The sequence below is a fragment of the Macaca thibetana genome, chromosome 15 (genome assembly GCF_024542745.1).
Source record: "Macaca thibetana thibetana isolate TM-01 chromosome 15, ASM2454274v1, whole genome shotgun sequence".
NCBI lineage: Eukaryota > Metazoa > Chordata > Mammalia > Primates > Cercopithecidae > Macaca > Macaca thibetana.
In genome coordinates, this window is record NC_065592.1 from 90,160,472 (window position 1) to 90,181,775 (window position 21,304).

Here is a 21,304-nt window from a genome sequence, read left to right on the forward strand (position 1 = left end):
GTAGCGGACTCTCTGTAGGGAGAACAGTTACAGATGACAGGTAAAGAATACAACAGGTAGGGAGGGGAAAAGATAAGACTGAAACTAAAAGTTAAAAGATAGAGGTTAGAAGAAAAATGATGCAAGGTGAAGAATTTATCAGTAAATGTAACTTTATAATAGATGATGAGTTAGTCTTAAAGGCTAGGGCAAGACATCACAGTAGCAAAGTGAGAAACAGAGAGGAATTAAGAGAGAGCCAGAGAGATTCAGAGCTGAGGGTGGAGGGTAAATAAGCAGACAGAAGAGACACAATGAATGGGAACAGGGAATGATGGATGAGACACAGCAGCAACATGGGGAGATAGATGGAATTTGAAATGGCAAAAGAAACAGAAGGACAGAGGGGGCAGGAGTAAAAAAGACAGCTGGTCAAAGGTTGAGGGGGCAGAATTTAGAACAGACAAGAGCTGAATGCATCTTTTTCATCTCTGTACTCACAGAAACTTATACAGTGGGAGCCCAGGAGGAAGGAACAAAGGGACAAAGGACAGAGGGAGGGAGAAGAGCCAAATGGAAGGCAGGCAGGCAGGAAAGCAGAAGAGAAAGACCAGAAATGAGAAGAACTATATGAAGGTGTGGAAGGACGATGAAAGGAAGAATGAAGAAAGTACACATTTCAGAGGCTCGCAAGGGGGTTAATGCTAGTTAAAATATTAACTACTACAAATATGGTGCTCACGAGCATTGTGCCACACTTCAGAATGGCCTAATTCAAATCTACCATAAGAATACAAAAAATAGTTTGATCAGGCAACATTTCTGTGGCTGATGTGAATCATATCTTATATAAATGCCTGGAATTAAGAGTAAAAGCATGACAATTTTACTGAAAAAACAGAGTCATATAGCTCTTAGAATCTTCCATGCACTTCTGAGTGATGTCAAGCAGCCTATCAGGGCCTCTTATTTTCCCCAGGGGCCCGCTCTCATCCAGTGGATCACTTTATCATATGAACTGGCATAAGGCTGCTGATTATTTTCTACCCATTCTTCTGTCTTCCCAGAACCAAAAAACAAGAGGCAGATGCTGTATTAATATAACTAATGTAGACAGAAACCTGGCTAAATACTACCAAAAGAAAACTCACTATTCAGGTGCCTGGTTATCTACATTGCTGACTACATTGATCACATTAATCCAATGATTGCCAAATCTTTACTTCCTTTCTGTTAGGTGAGATTTATTGCAGAGAAGTAACAGATTTCTAGGATGCAAATCTTTCCCAGGACATGAGTTTGAATGACACCTCACAAAATAATTCTGGAATTAGAAATTAGACTCACATGAAATTTTCATGCAAAGGAAAACCTATCCATCAACATAATAGTGGCTCCCAGAAAGCAGTCAAGTTCTGGATCTGAAAACTGGAAACCAGGAAGTCTGATGTTTTAAGAAGCCATAATCAAACATATTTTTTGTTTGCAGTTGCTAATGTGTGTAGGTGTCTTCTAGCACATGAATACGACTGAATTTTGTATCAAAAATTATTATTACAAGATTTCAAATCACAATGGCATATGTGAGAATTGCTAGTTTGCAATTTGGGGGAGGAGATAGGTTGGTGAAATCAGATTCCTAGAGTTTGTTTTTCAAACAGAAAACAGTAAAAGAAATATTCTCCCTGACTCATGATACTAGTCCCTGATAATCTAATTTAGATTTATGAGGTTGGCATAAGTTCAATATCTATGCTCCCTAACTTTTGAAGTTTGAATCGTGTATGACATACACAGGACAGAATAAAGAAGTTATGATAATCACAAAACCTCCAAATGGAAGTAAAGAGAAAAACCCATAGGGCCTCCTGGAAAGATACTCACTATTTGGTAGAGTCAGATAATTGATATTCTCGTCGTCTATCATAGCATTCCTGGATTCCAGGATCATTCCATAAACTCTTTATTGCATCTACATATGGATTCTCAAAAGCAGACACCTTCTCCACATCAACTTCTCGAACTAATTGTGCATGAGCCTGTTTAAATAAAAAAAAAAAAAGGCAGTTTTAATAATCTACTACTTTCCAAATTTTCTTTGCTTTGCATATTACATTACATACAATTCAGGTAACAACTTCCTTCATATACTGGTCTTTAAACTGGTTTAAAATAAAGTCATGTTCCATATTTTTTGTTTTTCTTAGCGAGAACTCAGTCCCAAATCTTTCCCTCTAGAGTAAACTTTGATGTTACTTAGATTTGATTAGAGGAAACTAGAGGAAGGTGGCATATTCGGCTCTCCCATCAGAACAATGAGAATGTTATGCTTACACGGACCACTATTTTTACATATTATCATAATCCTAAAATAATATTAAAAGAAAAGGAGGCAGGAGTAATTATTCCTCTATGTTTATAGTTTATTATAATCTAACACATAATATAGCCAGCGTATGGGTGTTGTATGTCTAAGCAAAAACTCAATCAGAATCCTGAACTAATCAGGATTAGCTTCTCTAGTTCACTTTTAGAATAGGGTGTAAAACCATTAGAAGAACAATTAATAGCAGTAATTTAATCTGGACAACAATGACAATTACCTCTCCACTCTTATGCACCCAAACTTTCAAAATATTTGTTTTTTATCTGTCTTATCTACATTATCAGATTGAGTACCCCCATTCAATCTTTTAACAATGTAAAAGAACTTGGTTATATTCATTTAGCAGGAAGGAGATAAAGAGACTAAAAATTTTTTAAATAAGATTGCAATGAAAATATTTTATGATCAACCCTCAAATTAGCCGGAATACACCACTGCCTAACAATCAAAATTAAACTAGGGTTTATGGAATGCAATATATATACACAAAGTATACATATAAAAATACGCAACTAAACACAAATAACTAATTGTGTTGGACACTGGAGGCAGACGGTTGATAATTACTGAAACAGTACTGATATTGTGCAGAAATACAAACTTCTAAACAAGGTTAGTGAATGGCTATCATGATGACATCATGGCCAAACTATTCATTTCACAGAATATTAAGCAGACAGAATGTTAATAAATGTAATCCAGTTAGGCCCCGTCTGGTTCCCAATCTTTACCTTCCTTCTCTTCTCTTGTGTGGGAATAGCCCCATGCCAATAGACTAATCTTGACTTAAGGTTTTAGGAAGCTCAACACACTGAGACTGAAGAAATCACCTTTCTTATTTGCTCTGTTCTGTGACAACTGGATCTAGGAACTGAGAAGCCCTAGCACTTGCTGGTATTCTGATTTTGGAAAATGAATCCCTGTAGCTGCTTTCTGTCCTGAGTCCCTGTGTAGGCAGTCTTCCATGTTATCCCACCTATGATCTTACCAGCCTGGAGTCCTGTTCCTGAATCCCATGCCAGGTGGGGCCCACCTCCATTACCGTTCCCCTCTGAGACTCTCCCTTTGAAAACAGAGCATCACTGGCTCCTCAATGAATCCCCACTGCTGTGCTCTACCTCTTAGGCAGTGTAATATTTGTTATCTTTCTCTTTAATCATGGTTTAAGTTCCAAGTTCCAAGACAGGCTCAACACCGCATAATCAGGGCCTAGCAAGGTGCCTGGCAAGTGGTAGATGTTCAACAAATATTTGTTGGTTGGTTGGAAGGAAAGAAGGAAAGAAGGAAGGAAGGGAAGGAGGGAAGGGGAGAGAGGAAGGGAGGGAGGAAAGGAGGGAGGGAGGGAGGGAGGGAGGGAAGGAGGGAGGGAAGAACTGAACTACACTAGAAATTAGGAATTCTAACTTCTAATTCAGGCTTTACCCATAACACTGGTCATAACCTTTAGGAGAAACTACTTTTCCTCTTTATAACTTAATTTTCTGTGTTCATAAGAAAAGGCAATTGAACCAAATCACCAAAGAGCTCATCTAGCCACAAGCTGTATGACTGTAAATATATAATGAATACATCTACAATGCATAGAGCACCAAAATGTTAAGACACTGTCCCTCTGGGAGCACCCAGTAGCCCTGAGCAAAACATGAACTTACTATATTACACAATAACTGTATCACACAATACAGGACAGAATGCAGTTACATATGCACATGAGCGATGCTGCAGGGGGGTGGCATAAGTGCAACTGTGTATGGACTGAGGAGGACAAACAAGGTGTCAGAGAGAAGATAGGATTTAGCTGGCAGGTAAAGATGAAGATGAATGACCCCTCCAAGCAAAAGCAGCATGGACAAAATAAACATGGCACTTTAAAAAAACTGTGACCACTTTTCACAGTTAAAAGAGGCTACCTTCTTTTGACTGCCAAAAAAAAAAAAAAAAAAAATTGTCTTGTGAGAAAGTTTCATGTTGACTCTGAATTCAAATTAACCTCTACACTGTAAGCTTTTGTCTCTGCTATAAACCCATTACTCAGAAGTCAACCTCCATCAAAACTAAGAGAGAATATTGCCTTCAAAAACAGAGCAATCACCATGTTGCCTTCACCCAGGTTGGAATTTCTAAGTCACTTTTACTGCCTCCTAAGCTTTGTTATTTCATTCCATCCTTGCTGTTTTGGAAAATGACATTCAAATATAATCAACCATAATTTGCATTTATGTAAGAGCTTTCATCTCAGATTCTCTAAGTTATTTAAAAGTATGACAGCATTTTACAAAATACATACAGATTTTTTAAATTGTGCATATAAACGTTCCCAATGGAAAGGCAATACTCTCAATTTCTTGTTTAAAAAAAAAAAAAAAAAAAAACTTCTGTATGTGGAAACAGTATTTTTTTTAGCTATGTTAGAATAGGAAGATAAATGAGACCCTTTTTTCTATTTGTCCAAATGTCAAATGTGAAATAGTAGTAAAAATTGTAAGTAGTTATGCTAAATTAAACAATTATTAATGAAAAAGACTGATGAAAAGGAAAAAACTCAACTCAAATATTACAAATAACAAGTCAATTACAATAGACTATCCTGTTTATTTTGAACATTGTGCACAGAAAAGCAAGGGAGGGCCAGCCATGCTGGCTCATGCCTGTAATCTTAGCACTTTGGGAGGCTGAGGCAGAAGGATCACTTGAGGCCAGGAGTTCAAGACCAGCCTGGGCAACATGGCAATACCCCATCTCTATTAAAAATACAAAAATTAGCCAAGCGTGGTGGTATGTGCCTGTAGTCCCAGCTACTTGGGAGGCTAAGGCAGCAGGATCACTTGAGCCCAGGAGTTCAAGGTTACAGTGAGCTATGATGACGCCACTGCATTCCAGCCTAGGTAACAGAGAGAAATACCATCGCTACAAAAAAAAAAAAAAAAAAAAAAAAAAAAAATCCTAGTATGATTTAATGAATCACATAAACAAAATGTAAAATATAATTTTATTTCATTTTAAGTTACAGTTAAAATATACTGGGTGGAAATATTTAATGATGAATGCTAGCTTTCAGAATTCTTAGCAAGTTGGTGGCAAGGCTTAGAGGGAACATTGTGAGAACTAAGTAGCTACTCTCAGAAACTCTGGCAGAATTCTAGGGAAAGACCACATGGAAACCGCAAGATGTGCCAATGTGGTAATGTCTTGTTTTCAGAATTCAGTCGTCATAAAATTCAGGTAAATCTTAGATGTGTTGATGTTTCCATGTTTGCTTCTGCAAACGGAAGAAGGAACTGAGGTCCTACCACAGTGGGTCTTAACCTGCCCACAGCAGGCCAAGCCTTTAGGTGAAATGAAAAAGATCTCATAGTCACTTTGGAAGAATTTTCAAAATCTCATTAACAGCTTGAAGGTGGCTTTAGACTGGAATGTCACACCTACCCAGAAGTAGAAAGTCAAATGGTAACTTCCACATTTGTGGAAGCTCTTAGACACAAATATCCAGCTTATTAGGCCTGCTCTGTCTGAAGGGATGCCCAACACACACAGACGACCTCAAAATCAGAAAAAGTACAAGCCAGCATCAGAGTTCATCTCAATTCTGAACTGCAGCACACATCTTCCTACTTTTTTTCTAAGTGCTTATTTCCTTTTGGCATTTGACTCTAAAGAAAAAAATCATAAACTCTTAAATGAACTGTGAAAAAAAAAAAAAAACCAGCCTCAGCCTTTTTGGTTTTGTTTTCTTCTGCTCAAAGAAAGTACAGAGTGAAATGATGGATGCTGAGACAAGACTGACTGTGTTGTAAATCCACTTCCAACAGTACTAGCTGACTGTGATCTTGTACAAGTTATTTAACATCCTCAACCTCTGCTTCCTAATTACCTCCCTCTCATAACTCATTAAATGAAGGTAATAATAGCACTTATTTTAGAGGGTTAAATTACAGAACACATATAAAATACTTGAAGGAAGAGCCAGACACCTGAGGCTACTAGTCACTTAAAATGCCAAAAAAAAAAAAAAAAGGAAAAATAGTACAAAAAATATAAACCATGGTACAAATACCCACTAGATTCTTGTGACACTGGGAAAGTCATTCAAGCCTAAATTTGCTCAAATGTGAAATTACAGTCTGGAGGCCCTTACTGGATAATAGATCTCTGAGTTCTCAAATTTGCAAATACTGCTTAGCATAAAATCTCCTGCAGAAAACTTGGACATGAACTGTATTTATCAGACTGTTTCACATTTTCTGACTTCATTAGAACCTGAACAGCTGACCTTCTTTCAGGCACATTATATGCAGAGTGACAGTTGTTGCTGTATCTTTTTCTGAGCATTACTGCATAAATGACAAAGAACAGCAAAGTCATACTGAACTGCTGCTGGCTGGGTTCTCATTGTGAGTGACTCACTCCCATAAAACAGCCTCTCCACATTTATGATTCAACATGTGGCTCAGCAAAATTAGAAATTACTACATGACACAGCCTTTTGAAGCTCCTCATGAAAACGAAAGATCTTCTGTGTGGAGTCTTTAAGTGGTAAGGATCCACTGTTTCTTCTTTGCTAAGCTTCCACATCCTTCTTAAACTTGGTATTAGATGGAAACTACTGAATCTCAAATTAGTAATTGTGGGAACCACAGTAGCAAAGAGGAAGAACTTGAACAACAGCCTGACACCAAATCAGGTTTCAATAATAACTCTGTCATGTACCAGCCCTGTATCTTTAGACAAGTCACTCAACCTTCCTGAACCTCAGTTTCCTCATCTATAAGATGGAACAACTTGTTGTAGGGCTGTTAGGAAAAGTAAAAGAGATGTTTCTAAAATGCCTAGTACAAATATTGTAATTACTATGAAATCTTCTGGTATCTCAAAAGTACCATTAACAATTAACTATTTCAACAAATATTTATCACTCACGTGTTAGGCAATATACAAGACACCAATAGAGAATGTATGTTAAATACAATGTTCTAGATTACAATGTTAAAGAAGAAAGTTTATTAAACTGCCACATATCCGTTCTTTAAGACTTCACAAATTGATTTATTAACTCATTATTAAGTTTGTTTCTTCTATCATTAGATTTTTATTTTTAATCTTCATTATGGTCACCAAGGCAATCAAAGACTACCGTCTTTCCCAAAAAATATTTGCTGGAACTATGATTCTCCTTTTGGTTTTGTTGGCCTATAGGCTTTATTTGCACATTCCAACATAGAATGGGGATTCCTTCTTGGGTAGAGGAAATACTCCTCCTTTATTGTTTAAAATTCTTTTTTTTTCTTTTCAGAGAACTCAATCTCTTTCTTGGCCCTACCACTACCATTTTCCGTGTAAATATTCTCCTATTTGGTTCTTTAACATTTTCCTTTTTCATGTTTGTCTGTAATGTCGTAATTATCAGTATAAATGACATTGTAGGTCAGATGCTTGATGCAGCATGACAAAACCTACATCAAACACTTCCAGAGTATGTTGATTGATATAATTACATGATCCCATTACAAAGAATATTGCCTTCAGGTCTATAAAATCTTGGGGTACAATGTAAAATTTTGCACTCTCTGAAGTTCTACTATTATCTTCATAATTATGATGCTGTAGTATCCTAGTATGGGTGTTGTGTGCGTGTGTGTGTGTGTGCATTATTAATATCACCAAAAAAACTAGTTTATCTTCAGAGAGTTTATACAAAGTCACAGTTGATTTTAAAAAATTGAGGAGCGATTACTTTAAAGATATGCATATTCATTAAAATTCAAAACAATTAGGGTATGGTCTGTATGGCTACTTTCAAAGAGTATTTGAGGAACATTAATTATGTTAATGGAAAATTAAGTTAACTGGAATGTTAATAGTTATTTATTTGACAAATGGGTTCTGAAGCCAAAGTAAGAGAATGGAGAGAATAATGGTTATAAACAGTCAAACAGATGTCTGTGCTGCAGAACACAGGAGTTACAATAAAGCAATAGCCCTTACCTAGAAAGGCTTAAATCCATGAGCCTAGCATTGGGGATATTATTGGATTTTCCAAACTTGTTTGACCATGGAAGCTTTTTTTGCCTCCAGATCTGTTGACGAGACTGGTGGTGTATTAAACCATGTTTTGAAAACATTGACTAGAGATTGAGACTCCTAACAACCAACTATAGGTTGATTTTACACAAACGAAACAACTGATTGACTGATTTCTCCCCATTTTGGCATAACAGGTAAATGCCTGCTTTATAGATTCATATCATCTTCATTTCTGAGATCACATAATGTTATGTGGTTCATTTCCTGATATTACATCTCAGAAAAAGCCTAATCATTTTAGTCTTTTGTAATGTCTGTGCTCCTACAATGTTATTAACCAGAGGAGTATGTTGCTGCTGGTTTGGAATTTTATTTTATTTGACAACAGGAAAAACAGATAAAGAAGATTTCCCTGTTCAGTTGGGAGAATTAGACAGGTGAAAAAATAAAAAGAACAAGCTCTTCGATTAAAAAAAGGCCCAAATGCTCCCAAGAATTTCAAAGTCTTACACAGGAAATATCTTTCTGGAACATCCCATGTGAAATCTGACCACTGAAGCTTCAGACATTCAAGAAACTGTGTTGGGAAAAACTGAAAGTGAAAGGCTCACTTTCCCAGAATCTTGGGGAAGGAATGGAACTTTTAAAATACCTTGCTTAAATGCCCCTTTAACGAGCAAGAAACTGTTCTATTAATAAAAATACAGAAAGAAACAAAAGCAATACCTCTTTATCCTATGAAAAAGAGTAATGAAGCAGTCAGAATTTTTTTTTTTTTGAGACAGAGTCTTGCTCTGTCACCCAGGCTGGAGTGCAGTGGCATTATCTCGGCTAACTGCAAGCTCTGCCTCCTGGGTTCATGCCATTCTCCTGCCTCAGCTTCCTGAGTAGCTGGGACTACAGGTGCCCACCACAATGCCAGGCTAATTTTTTGTATTTTTAGTAGAGATGGGGTTTCACTATGTTAGCCAGGATGGTCTCGATCTCCTGACCTCGTGATCCATCTGCCTCGGCCTCGCAAAGTGCTGGCATTACAGGCACCACGCCCGGCCTAGAATTTAAGTAGGAAGAAGGGAAGGAAAATAACTCACATTCTACAAGGCATGGTTTTTTTGGTAACAAATTATATAATTTGTCACTTTAAATAAAGACCCAAAGTTTGAAAATATTATAGATAAGAAGTGTAAAAAGTTACCTGGACCAGTGTTGAGAAACTGTTAACTTTCCATTGAGAGTATAATAAAATAGTTCTAGTCTACTATACACTTTTGAGTATAAAAAAGCTACCAAACTAGTTAATGTTTGTATTAGCCTGTTCTATAAAGAACTGCTATAAAGAACTACCTGAGACTGGATAATTTATGAAGAAAAGAGGTTAACTGACTCATGGTTCTGCAGGCTGTATAGGAAGCATGAATGGGAGGCCTCAGGAAACTTACAATCATGGTGGAAGGTGAGGGGGAAGCAAGCACGTCTTACCATGGTGGAGCAGGAGAGAGAGAGAGAAGTGGGAGGTGCCACACACTTTTAAACGATCAGATCTCGTGAGAACTCACTCACTACACTATCATGAGAACAGCAAAGGGGAAATCTGTCCCCACAATCCAATCACCTCCCACGAGGCCCTTCCCCCAACAAGTGGGGATTACAATTTAAGGTGAGATTTGGGTGGGGACACAGAGCCAAACCATAACAATGTTGTATGTCTTTAAAGTATTTATTGACTGGCAAATCTATGTTATTACATTGATATTATTCAAGGAAGTGTGTGCATTAAAAATTTTTTTTCAAATATAAAATTCTTCCTAAAATATAAACTTTTGATATATCAATATAGACTTTAAAGTAAAAAATGAGCAGAAATATTTTTCTTGTACTTTATGTACTTCATGTACTTTAGTCATGTTCTTAGCCGTATCTCTAATATCATGTCCCTAACATCCTTCAGATAACTGTATTTTTTCAATATTGACATATTATATATTTAACTATTTCATAGAATTGTGTGTAACATTCTTAAAAATTGCCTTAACCATTTTAGGTCAATAAATTTGAAACTGTTGACATTTTCAATCATGCTCTTGTTGGTAGACCTTAATAGTTTTAATTCAGAAACAGTCTCTCTTGTTGGCTAAGATACTTGGTAAGCTTTGAACAAGGTCTGCTGAATGGTAAGTAATCTCACTCTATTATGTTTTTCAAATGGAGGGACAAATATTTCAATTCAAATATTTTCATAGAACTATATTTTGGTATTAGTTCAGAATACTATTATTTCACAAATACGTTTAGGAGATGAAACTCATAAACAGATTATTGCAGCTTGTTTGGATACAACTGTGACTGACGTAAGCCATAACTATTCTAAGAATATTTCTGGTCCATTGGTTTATTAATTTAATATATACAGTATTTTACCATGACACTATGCTCCATGAAAAACTACACTCATATCAGTACCACAAAATACATTACTTTGAACACTGACTTTTAAAATTTTTTAAAGAAGCAAAAAGCATTTACTATAGCAATCAAAACCATGTTGGATATTTCACTTTATCAGCATGAACTTCTAAAAGCTTCATCTTGATTCCATGAATTAATGAAGGAAAAAACCAAACCATCAATTACCTGCAAAGTTTTTCTTCTGCTAAGAGAATTAACAGATTAATTGCTATTGCTTCATTTTTTTGTACATGCATAAGAAAACCTGGAAAATAATGAGCTAAATTAACTTGGAAAGAAAGTCATTTGATCTAAAAGAAAAGTCATGCTTCTCAGAGTGATATAAAAATGCATTCTCTGCTGCTGCACAAGCTACAATGTCATCTTTGGGCACAGTGTTCTGAAAATAACAGCAAACTCTTGAAATAGATGTTGATACTCTTTCTGAAGACTTGTGTCTTTTGTATTTTGTGTGGTTGATTATATTCATGGCTACAATGGTGGATGTTAAGTATTGATAAATAATTTTATATGAATTACACATTATCGACTTTCTTGAGAAACAAAAATACAGTACTTAATTTTTTCTTAAACACGCATTTTCAAGTTTTGAAAAAAAATTATGGCCAAAAAGATATGTTGCAAAATAAAAGCATTATGAAACAATAAAACAGATTTACATCAAACAGTAAATGATACTGCAAAATCTTTCACACCTCCACAGTAAGACTGCTTCAGCCTTCATTTTCCACACACATTTCACATATACCTAGCAACTGCCCACTGACCCTTCTCATAGAAGTGTGGTGTCTTCGTGGACCTGGCAGCCTACACACCAGACCATGATTGATGGATACAAGTACTGGAAGAGTTTGGCTGTCCCTAGTCACTTTTGTCCCAGCTTACTCCATATTAGCAGGAATGCCCACATAGTGTCTTTGAAAGAGAGATGCAGTTACAATGCATCTGGGAAGGGATATCAGATTCAACCAAGTGTAAAGTGAGAAATCTGTTTAATTGCAAAGGCAGAATCTAGAAATACAAAGTGGATGTCTGTTAAATACATCCTGGATTATTTTAATGCAGCTATTAATAAGAAAGCTTCATTAAAAAATAAAAAAACTGGAATAAATGCTAAACAGGTGGGAGGCAGGGACAACAGGTGTAAACACAAGTATCTCAGGCAAACTAGGACTTACGATCAACCTATCCATGGGGAAGACTTGAGCAAGATATAAGAGGCCTAAATGTGAGATAACGGTCTGCACATCTACCTGATACAGCAAAATTTTGTAAAGGGGTCAGTATCTAAAATTGAGAGCATTAGCATTAAAAACGACAAAAACAAAAAACACACCCAAAAAACAGATGTCCTAATTCTCTTGACAGATTAGAAGTCCCAGCAACACTGCACCATATTCCAAGAGGACAACAGGCTGTAGCTAAGAAGACTGCCAATAGCTTCCCACTATTGTCAAGAATAATGAGAGAGTACATAAATTTTTATAAAGGTGAAAAATATTCTATGTTCTATAATGCAAAAACAAACAATGCTGTGGCAAATAATAGAACCTGGCCAGCTTCTCATTACCTGCCTGACCCTGAAATAATGAGTTTGCACCCTACCCCCATGCCCAACTCCCCATAAGTCTGGTGTCGTTGTTGTGTCATGAGATGAGGAAGCTTATGAACTCTCAATAGAACTGAGAATTATGCTGAATCTGACTCCTACGAGTGGGCATTTTCTCAGCTTCCTGGCTAGAATCAGTTAAAAAATGTGCACCTGGGATCATCTAATGTTCTTTCCCCACCAGCCCTTTAATTTATGCCCTAGATTCTTGTGCTATGAGTTCCAACACACACAAATCTGAACAAGGCAACTAAGGCATGCCTTAAGTGCCAAATGGTACCACATAGTTTGGGTTGTCAAGGGTGGTCACATGCACGTGGATAAGGGTCTACGGCTTTGGAGTCAAACACATGGAATCAAACCATGTTCCCATTTCCTTGCTTTGGGATCTCTCCAAGCCTCAATTTCCTTATCCCTCCAATGAGGTAATGATAACTATGTCACAGCACTGTTGTAACGATTAAATGTAATAATATATACAAAACAGTATAGTAATAGGCACACATTAATGGGTCAGTAAACAGAAACAATCCTTAGTTTGTACGTCAGATATGACTCAGGAGGAATGATACTGAAATGTCCTCACACAACCCTTTTTTTGTATTCAGTAAAACAACCCTTTTGAGTGTAAGATCTTTTGGGCATCTGTTACAAAAATAATCATTTCTATGGTTTTTACCAACATGCTGCAGCACTATTAGTTTAAGAAAATGCCATTTTAAATTCTCAAGATACGGGTTACATATAATAATTACAGTGACTATTTTACAGTTGTAATTGTTCTGCAACTGGAAGCACGTTGACTTAAAGTGACATAGAAACAGTTTTTTTTCTCTACAGAAAAGGCCAAATTTTATTACATTGCATGCATCTCAACGTTGAGTTTTTAAAACAGGCAAAGACCACAACCTGAACAAAACCTTGTTTAAGATATGGAAATATATGTGCATGAAGACTTTACCAGAGAGTATATCCACGCATGCTCTTCCCGTTGAATTCTGATGAGCTTCCCATGAAAAGCTAAAGTGATTGGTGATGCAGCAGTGGTCATGAAATCAAACCAAATCCATGTTTAAATAACTCAAAACAAAAACAAAAACAAAAACAAAAACTTAGCAACTTGCATTGTTTTTTCAAGAAGATAAAAATGCATATTGCTTCTTTTATGTGTTCTTAGCTATACATCTATTTTTGAAACGCTTTCATGTAATTTCTAAATTTAACCCCTACTTCCTTTTTACTGTGTCATCTGAGCTACAGCCAGTGTCTGATAACATTCTGATCTTCACTCGGAGGAACCTATACAGAAACTGCCTCTCAGAGGAAAGATAACCTCTCACTAACCTCTTCTGTGTTTGCAAACAAGGAGTGTATATGGATAGAATATAATGACCGCTTCATTCTTCTCTCTCATTTCTAGGGGCACCACTTACGTACATTTTAAATATTTAAAAACTCCCTTCACTTGTTGGTAGAAATATCGATCTTTCCAGAGCATCAACATTTTTTATTAAACCAATCTCTTGTTAAAAAATATGAGTTAGAGGAAGAAATTCATCTCTTTTAACCTAAGGCAGAAGACTCAGGAGAAAGAAAACAAACCCCGTGTCTACTAAAAATACAAAAAATTAGCCGGACGTGGTGGCAGGCATCTGTAGTCCCAGCTACTCAGGAGGCTAAGGCAGGAGAATGGCATGAACTTGGGAGACGGAGCTTGCAGTGAGCTGAGATGGCGCTACTGCACTCCAGCCTGGCTGACAGAGTGAGGCTCCATCTCCCCCACCCCCCCCCCAAAAAAAAAAAAAAAAAAAAAAAAAAAGAAAAGAAAAGAAAAGAAGGGGCAGTGAAAACAGAGCTGATATGGTGGTATGAGGTGATAAACCACTGCATATATAGACAGAAATTTCTGAATCCTTTACCTGGGTTAATTATCATTTCATGAAAATATTATTCTATTTTCTATTCATTAATAGCAGATTTAAGATAGATGAATTATATAGCAATAAAATTTTTTTTGTAAAAAAGGGCAATTTCAAGTAATATATTCAAAATTTTAAGCAGAAACAATCTGAGTGGGTTGCCAGTAAACATTGCACAGGAAGTGCTAACCTATAGATCTGGTGAAGAATGGATGTGTAGTAGGGCCTCAGACTTTCCAGAATCCTATCCATCTTCCTGTAATTAAGCCTTTCCTGATTATTTTTTTCTTTTGGGCCATTCACAATCTTCACAGCACAACTGTCAGGCACCAAGCTATATCGTGGCTGTCATTGCTTTTCAACTGATCATGTTTTGTACATAAAGGATTTCCAACAATGCAGTAAATTAGGTCAGAGACTGTCTAATATTTCTTGCAGTCTAATACAATTTTCATGTTAGATCAATAAATATTTCTACAATGGAGCTGTGCTGTCTTGCCCTCTTATATATTTGTCCAGAAATGTGATCTAACAAGACTGAGGAAAAGATGATACAATAACCAGTACAGGACAGAGAAAGCAGTTGGAAGGCCTGGTGGAGCCTCTATTATGGTCTAGGACCAGTCTCTTAACCTTTATATAATGGCTGAGATGCCTTGCGTTTATGATTACACATTCAAACATGGCTAAAGTGAAATTAAAATATTTAACCAGTGGTATGGTATTGGTACCGGTCAAATAGAACAGAGCAAGGCCCCGGACTTTCCTTGTCATGCCTCACATCAGCCTTTTAGGTGCTGGATCACAAAAAGGCCAGGATGTCCTGGGGTGGGACCAGAGCTGCTGGGGCCATTCATGGAACTTGGGAAAGCAGCTATATTATTATACTTTTTAAAACATTTTAACACAGGTATGGTGTTATCAATAGTAGGGGCTGAATACTAACCCAACATATAAGTAACACCTTAGAGTCATAAGTGTTACTTTATTTGAAAGTTTTTATTTTTATGTGAAAGGTACGAATGCTTAAAGATCTGAAAATAAAAACAAATTCCCATCAATGCTATCAATAATCTTTTTGATTGTTCTTCTTCACATCCTTATAATTCAACCTTTTTTGAGGCAGCCAAGTAACAATTCCTGGCTTCTCCATAGTAGTGTTAAACTCATCTCGCAATAAGGAGCCCAAAACCATACTATGTTCCCTGCTTTCTTCAATAAATAAAGTGGAAAAGCCAAGGACACATATGACTGCTATCCTGCTTTTACAGATGAGAAAAATGTTATTTAGTGTTCACAATAAAATTCCCTGTGGCATGAAGCAGCAATGACTGCAGCTTGAGGCTCCTCTCGACACAGCTGCAGCTTCGTGGCCCACCCGCAGCCTTGAGAGTCCGAGAGAATGAATCAGAGAACAGAGGGGAGGGCTGGCGTAGCTCTTGGACTCAAAGTGGTCCACCCATGAGCAGTTTCTGCATCGCCTTAGAGCTTGTAAGAAACGCAGACCTCTAGGCCTCTCCGCAGATCCACTGTATAGGGATCTCCAGGTTAACAATATTCCCAGGTGATGTGTGTGCAGATTAAGGTTTGGAAAGTGCTGATCAGTGCTTCTCAAACTGGGTTGAACATCAGCAAAACCTGGGGAGCTTAAAAAAAAGACTCTGATGTCTAGATCTCACCATTGAACATTATGATTTAATTGGTCTGAGACGTGACCAATTTTTTTTCTTTGAGACAGGGTCTTACCCTTTTGCCCACGCTGAAGTGAGTACACAGCATGATCATAGCTCACTACAGCCTTGATCTCCAGGGTTCAGGTGATCTTCCCATCTTAGCCTTCCGAGTAGCTGGGACTACAAGCATACACTAATGCTTGGCTAATTTCTGAATTTTTCTGTGGAGACAAGATCTAGATTCCCAGGCTGGTCTTAAATTCCCAGGCTCAAGTCATCCTTCTGCCTTGGTCTCTCAAAGTGCTGGGATTATAGGTGTGAGCCACTGTGGTTGGCCTGGCCAAGGTTTTTTAATGCCCCCCTAAGTGGTCTACACTGGTAGAGACCTTGGTATCTGAAGTATGGGGCACACATCATCCACGGGGCACAGAGAGAAACTATCAAAACCTATGTGTATAATCTGAGGATGACAAAGATCGTACGTTTTGTCATATTTAATGCTCAGAGTAACAATGGTGCCAGGACTTGTCTGATGTCCCTGTGTGGTCATCACAGGGACATGTGGTCATGTCCAGGAGTTCTAAGGAGTCATTACTAAGTATCTTTGTTAAAACATAAGAGATTTTTTATGTTTTGAAAGACCTGAATAACTTAAAGATAACTTAAAAACACATTTTTCTTTTACAAAATGGTAGTCTTCCAAATATGCTGACCTTTTTTGTTGTTGTCATGACAAGGGGCTGAAGTGGCAGCCTATCTGGCAGAGATTTTTGTATGAACACATTTCATCTATCCCTTCAAGGCCAAAGAGCATTTCAACAATGAGTGTGAAAGCAATTGCTAGAAAACTTGTGCTGCAAAAAAAGCATTTTGAAAATGGATATTTGAATATGTTTCCACTGTGGTGTGATTTTGCTGTCAAAACCACTGTTAAGGTGTTATACCCCCCCCCCAACACACACATCTATGTATAAACTTGTAAAACGTGAGAAAAAGTCCTTTAAAGAAAGAGTTTCAGTGGGGTTTTAAACTCATTTGTTAAACATGAATAATGCAACATCTTTCAGTTAGTTTGAAAGAACAGCTGACATCAGTGAGGATGGACATTTATTAGCAAAATTTCAATTAAAACCCTTTGCATAATTGGTGAATAACACTGAAAAAGAATCATGATGTAGTAAGCAGAGTTAGTAACTCTTTCCATTTATAACTACATATCTTGTGTGATGTCCTTTTATTTATGAGGCATTCAAAGTTAAGGCCTGACTTAAGCTGAACTTACTACCAGACCACTGGATTAAAGTGTCACAAATGATTAATCAATTAAAAAAATTAAAATGTTTTCTATCACAAAGGATTAAAAATTTTCATCACATAGAACTTTAATAAAAGCCAAACTAACTTTTATTGATGAGGTGCATGATTTTAAAAGTTAGGACCACATGCAGTTTAACAGGCAGTCTACCCTGGGTATTCAGTAGTATCCTACACCAAAATCAGGAGGATCAATTTCCACCCATGCAATATAAAACCATCATTCATATCATTGATAATGTGTTCTAGTATCTATGATGGTCACCCACCAGAAGTGGAAAAATTATTAATTGGTATCATTGTATTTATAAAAAGCCTCTGTTAAATATAGTACAGTGGAAAACTACTAGACAGCATTCTGAGGACCAGATGACATATGCTTTCAATGTGACAGAATTATCTGTTTCATACTCCGTGTATTAATATTTGGTTTTGTTGCTGGAATCACTAAACATCTTGACCTTAATATTACTGTGCCTGTAAAAATGCCCATGTGATATAATGGACACTGGTATATAGAGAATACATCTTATCTGATCACAGAAATACTGTTCATGATTTTGTGAAATTTTACCCTTAAATGAAAATCTTTATGGAAAATGGATGAGCTGCAGGTAATAAGTATTCATGAACACTTTTATGTATCTATATACCTGCCCTTCAGTTTTCTAAGACTGTCAGAGTCTCATGTGACCTAAACTGGTTGTATGTAATTGCCCTGGCCAGCTCCTTCTCATAATGCATTAACCAGCAGAAGAATCCTCCACTGGCTCTGTGTCATGTGCTCCTCTCACCTGAGGTGCCTCTGCTCTGGGTAACTCTCAGGGTATAGCACATGTAGGTCACCGACATCCTTTGGAGAGATTAGAGCACTTTTTTTTTTTTTTTTTTGGCTTTTCCAACACTTTTCTGTTTTTCAATATGGGGCACAAAAATCTGAATGAAAATTCAGACAGAAAATAAAAAGTAAAACCAAGTATCATGATTTTAATGTTTTCCATACTGTACCCATCACAACTCCTCTACTCATTGTACTGGAAATGACTTGCTCCCTGCTTGCTACTTGATAACGGAGAGGAGCTGGAAAATGAAAAAAGTAAATCCAGGCTAAGTTTCAACTACAGGGACACTTTATTTTTCCTTAAATCCAGATGTCCAGTAACAAAACTCTTGCTTCAGTTATTCACAAAGTGGTCTGGTTTGAATGTTATGATACAAACTAGATACCCAGCTCTGTAAAGCTACATGTACTATGCTGAGGTGCTACACTACAGGGTGGGAAGAAACTGATGTGGTGCACTTGGAAGAGGATTGAGGCAGGAGATGCTGGGAGTCAAAGTGTATGGCAGCATAGTATTTTATCTGGGTGAGAAAACACAGCATCCATAAAGTTAACATTACATTGTGTATTTAGAAAAGCACCAAAGAAATCCCTAAAACATGACCTTGGTAGTACTCAAATCTACAAGTATCATCTGTCCCCCTTCTCATTAAGGTTAACTGAATGCATATTTCCCAGTGTTATAAAATATCCTTTAACGTTATTCTCTTCATCATTTATGGGTTATTGTATGTGAAATACTTTATTTAATACCTATCTAAGCACCTAGTTTGTGCACAGCACTGTGACTGGCACATTAGGAGATACCAAAAATGGTTGGAAAGATGGGAAAACAAAAACAAAAGGAAGGACATGGACAAAGATGGGTTCAATTAAAAGGTATCCTCCAAAATGTATATACCAGGGATCTATGCAAATCCTTCTGGGAGCTATTCACATGTCCATCTGAACACTTAAATCTCTGAGGCAGAGAAGGAAGCTCAGAGAAGGAAGCTAGGTTAGTGTGGTTATGTTGTATGGTTGTCAAATTATTCACTGCACAAGGCCCTAATCCAAGAGAGAGGGGGAGCTACATTTACAGCTGCAGGCTACTGGCCAGACACACACAAGCTGTGTCCACTCACAGGTTGGCCTTTTCAATTTCACAGCAAGACACTGCTCAGACTAAGTGCAGGACTGAAGGAAAGGCACTAACTGTACCAGCTCAGAAACACTTCTCTTCCCTGACTTTGAACAGCATTTGCAGCATGTGCTACATAACTGAACAGCTCATTATATACTGCCTTGTGCTGTTCTTGCTTTATTTTTATTTTATTTTTTACTGAGATGGAGTCTCACTCTATCTCCCAGGCTGGAGTGCAAAGGCATGATCTCGGCTCACTGCAACCTCCACCTCCCGGGTTCAAGCGATTCTCCTGCCTCAGGTTCCCAAGTAGTTGGGACTACAGGCATGCACCACCACACCCAATTTTTGTATTTTTTGTAGAGACAGGGTTTCACCATGTTGGCCAGGCTGATCTCGAACTCCTGACCTCATGTGATCCACCCACCTCAGCCTCCCAAAGTGCTGGAATTACAGGCGTGAGCCACTGCACCTGGCCCATTTTATTTTTTAAAATATCATCTACTAGCTAGACTTTCCCCAAAGGGTAGTAGCACCTCTCTACCTTGGGCAGTCCAATTCTCTAAATGGACTCCCTTAGCTAGTTCTGAATGCCCGTGTTTCAGGTACCAGTGTGGCTCCAAAGTACAAAGTAAGCAACTGGTAAGTTGGCACTCAGTCACTTTAGGTTAATGACAAGTCTCCAGGGTGAGTTGGAAAAACTTCTTGTTACTTTCTAGAGTTGTCCAGTTCATATCGCTGCCTTTGGCTATGTGTAGACACTAAACCATTCTTGAAAAGACAAACGTATCCTAGGCTTAAAGTTTAGTTTCCACTTGTTCAGACGCTTGTGCTGAAGATAAAGTGAGAATTGACAAGTTTTCCTGTAAAACTTCTTGCATATTAAGAGTGGCCTTGGAGAGCAAGGAAGCAAGCATGCTCCACTTGCTCTCTGAGAAATTAGTCTGGTCATATACACACCTTTTGTTTATTAGTATACTTTATGCTCTGGGGTACATGTGCAGAACGTTTAAGTTTTGTTACATAGGTATATACGTGCCATGACATACATCTATTTTTAAACCTGCATTCTATTGCTAAGCAGGCAAATTGCTCAATAAGGCAAACTGTAAATGTTTTATGTAAAGCTTACAGTTGCCACCCTTTCTTTTGTAGAAATATACACTCTACACAAGAAGAAGCTGATCCAATAGTTAAAGTATGAAAGATTTGGCTATTCCAGAAAAAATATTTTCTTCCAACATGTAGGCAAAGACAGTTTCCAAAATTCCTACACTTTGATATAATTAAAACCACATGGAAAATGGTGTTGAATTTTTTTCTAACATAGAGAAAAAATTTTTTAAATATGTAATCATACAGTTAGAAATTGATTGTGTACCAATAATTAGTAACAGTTTTAGAAATTCAATGTCTAAATTTCTCACAGTATTAAAACAGGAAATAAGTAATAATAATTATACAATAATGATTTAGTGTCACACCACAACTATGTATTTGTGAATGCTGAAATACAGCAGTTTGAGATTTTAGTCTTGGCCCTTAAATGCACAGCAGGTGGGCTTTGATGGAGGAAGCTCAGTTACAATATTTTACACTTCCTCATCTTTGTTCTCTTGTAGTTTACAACCATTTTCAAGAAACCCTGGTTAGAGAGATTAATTATGACAAACAACATGAACTGCTAAATGAAGTAGCATATTGCTTTTTTACTCATTTGTTTAAGGTTTGTGAGTCTGAGTAGATATGATTTTGTATCTTTAGGCCAACTTGAATTGAGACTGTATGGTTTGAATGGTTTTTGTTAAAGAATTCTTAAAATTGGGGACTGTTCTTTCAAATACACTATTCTTTACTTTTTTAACAGAATACTTCGGAATTCTACATAGTTAGCCAAATTTGATGCATCATATTCTGTAATCTTGGTTGATTTTAGAAGGAACTACAAACCTTACTTGAGGACAAAGCCTTGC

At 37.1% G+C, this 21,304-nt stretch overlaps 1 protein-coding gene across 1 annotated transcript in view; it reads right to left on the reverse strand.

Annotated features, from left to right (window-relative positions):
* Positions 1-21,304, reverse strand: part of GNAQ (G protein subunit alpha q) — a 323,635-nt gene that overhangs the window by 98,060 nt on the left and 204,271 nt on the right. The window contains exon 3 of the mRNA XM_050761126.1: positions 1,864-2,018. Coding sequence (XP_050617083.1) covers positions 1,864-2,018 — 155 coding nt within the window. The remainder of the gene's footprint in view (positions 1-1,863; positions 2,019-21,304) is intronic.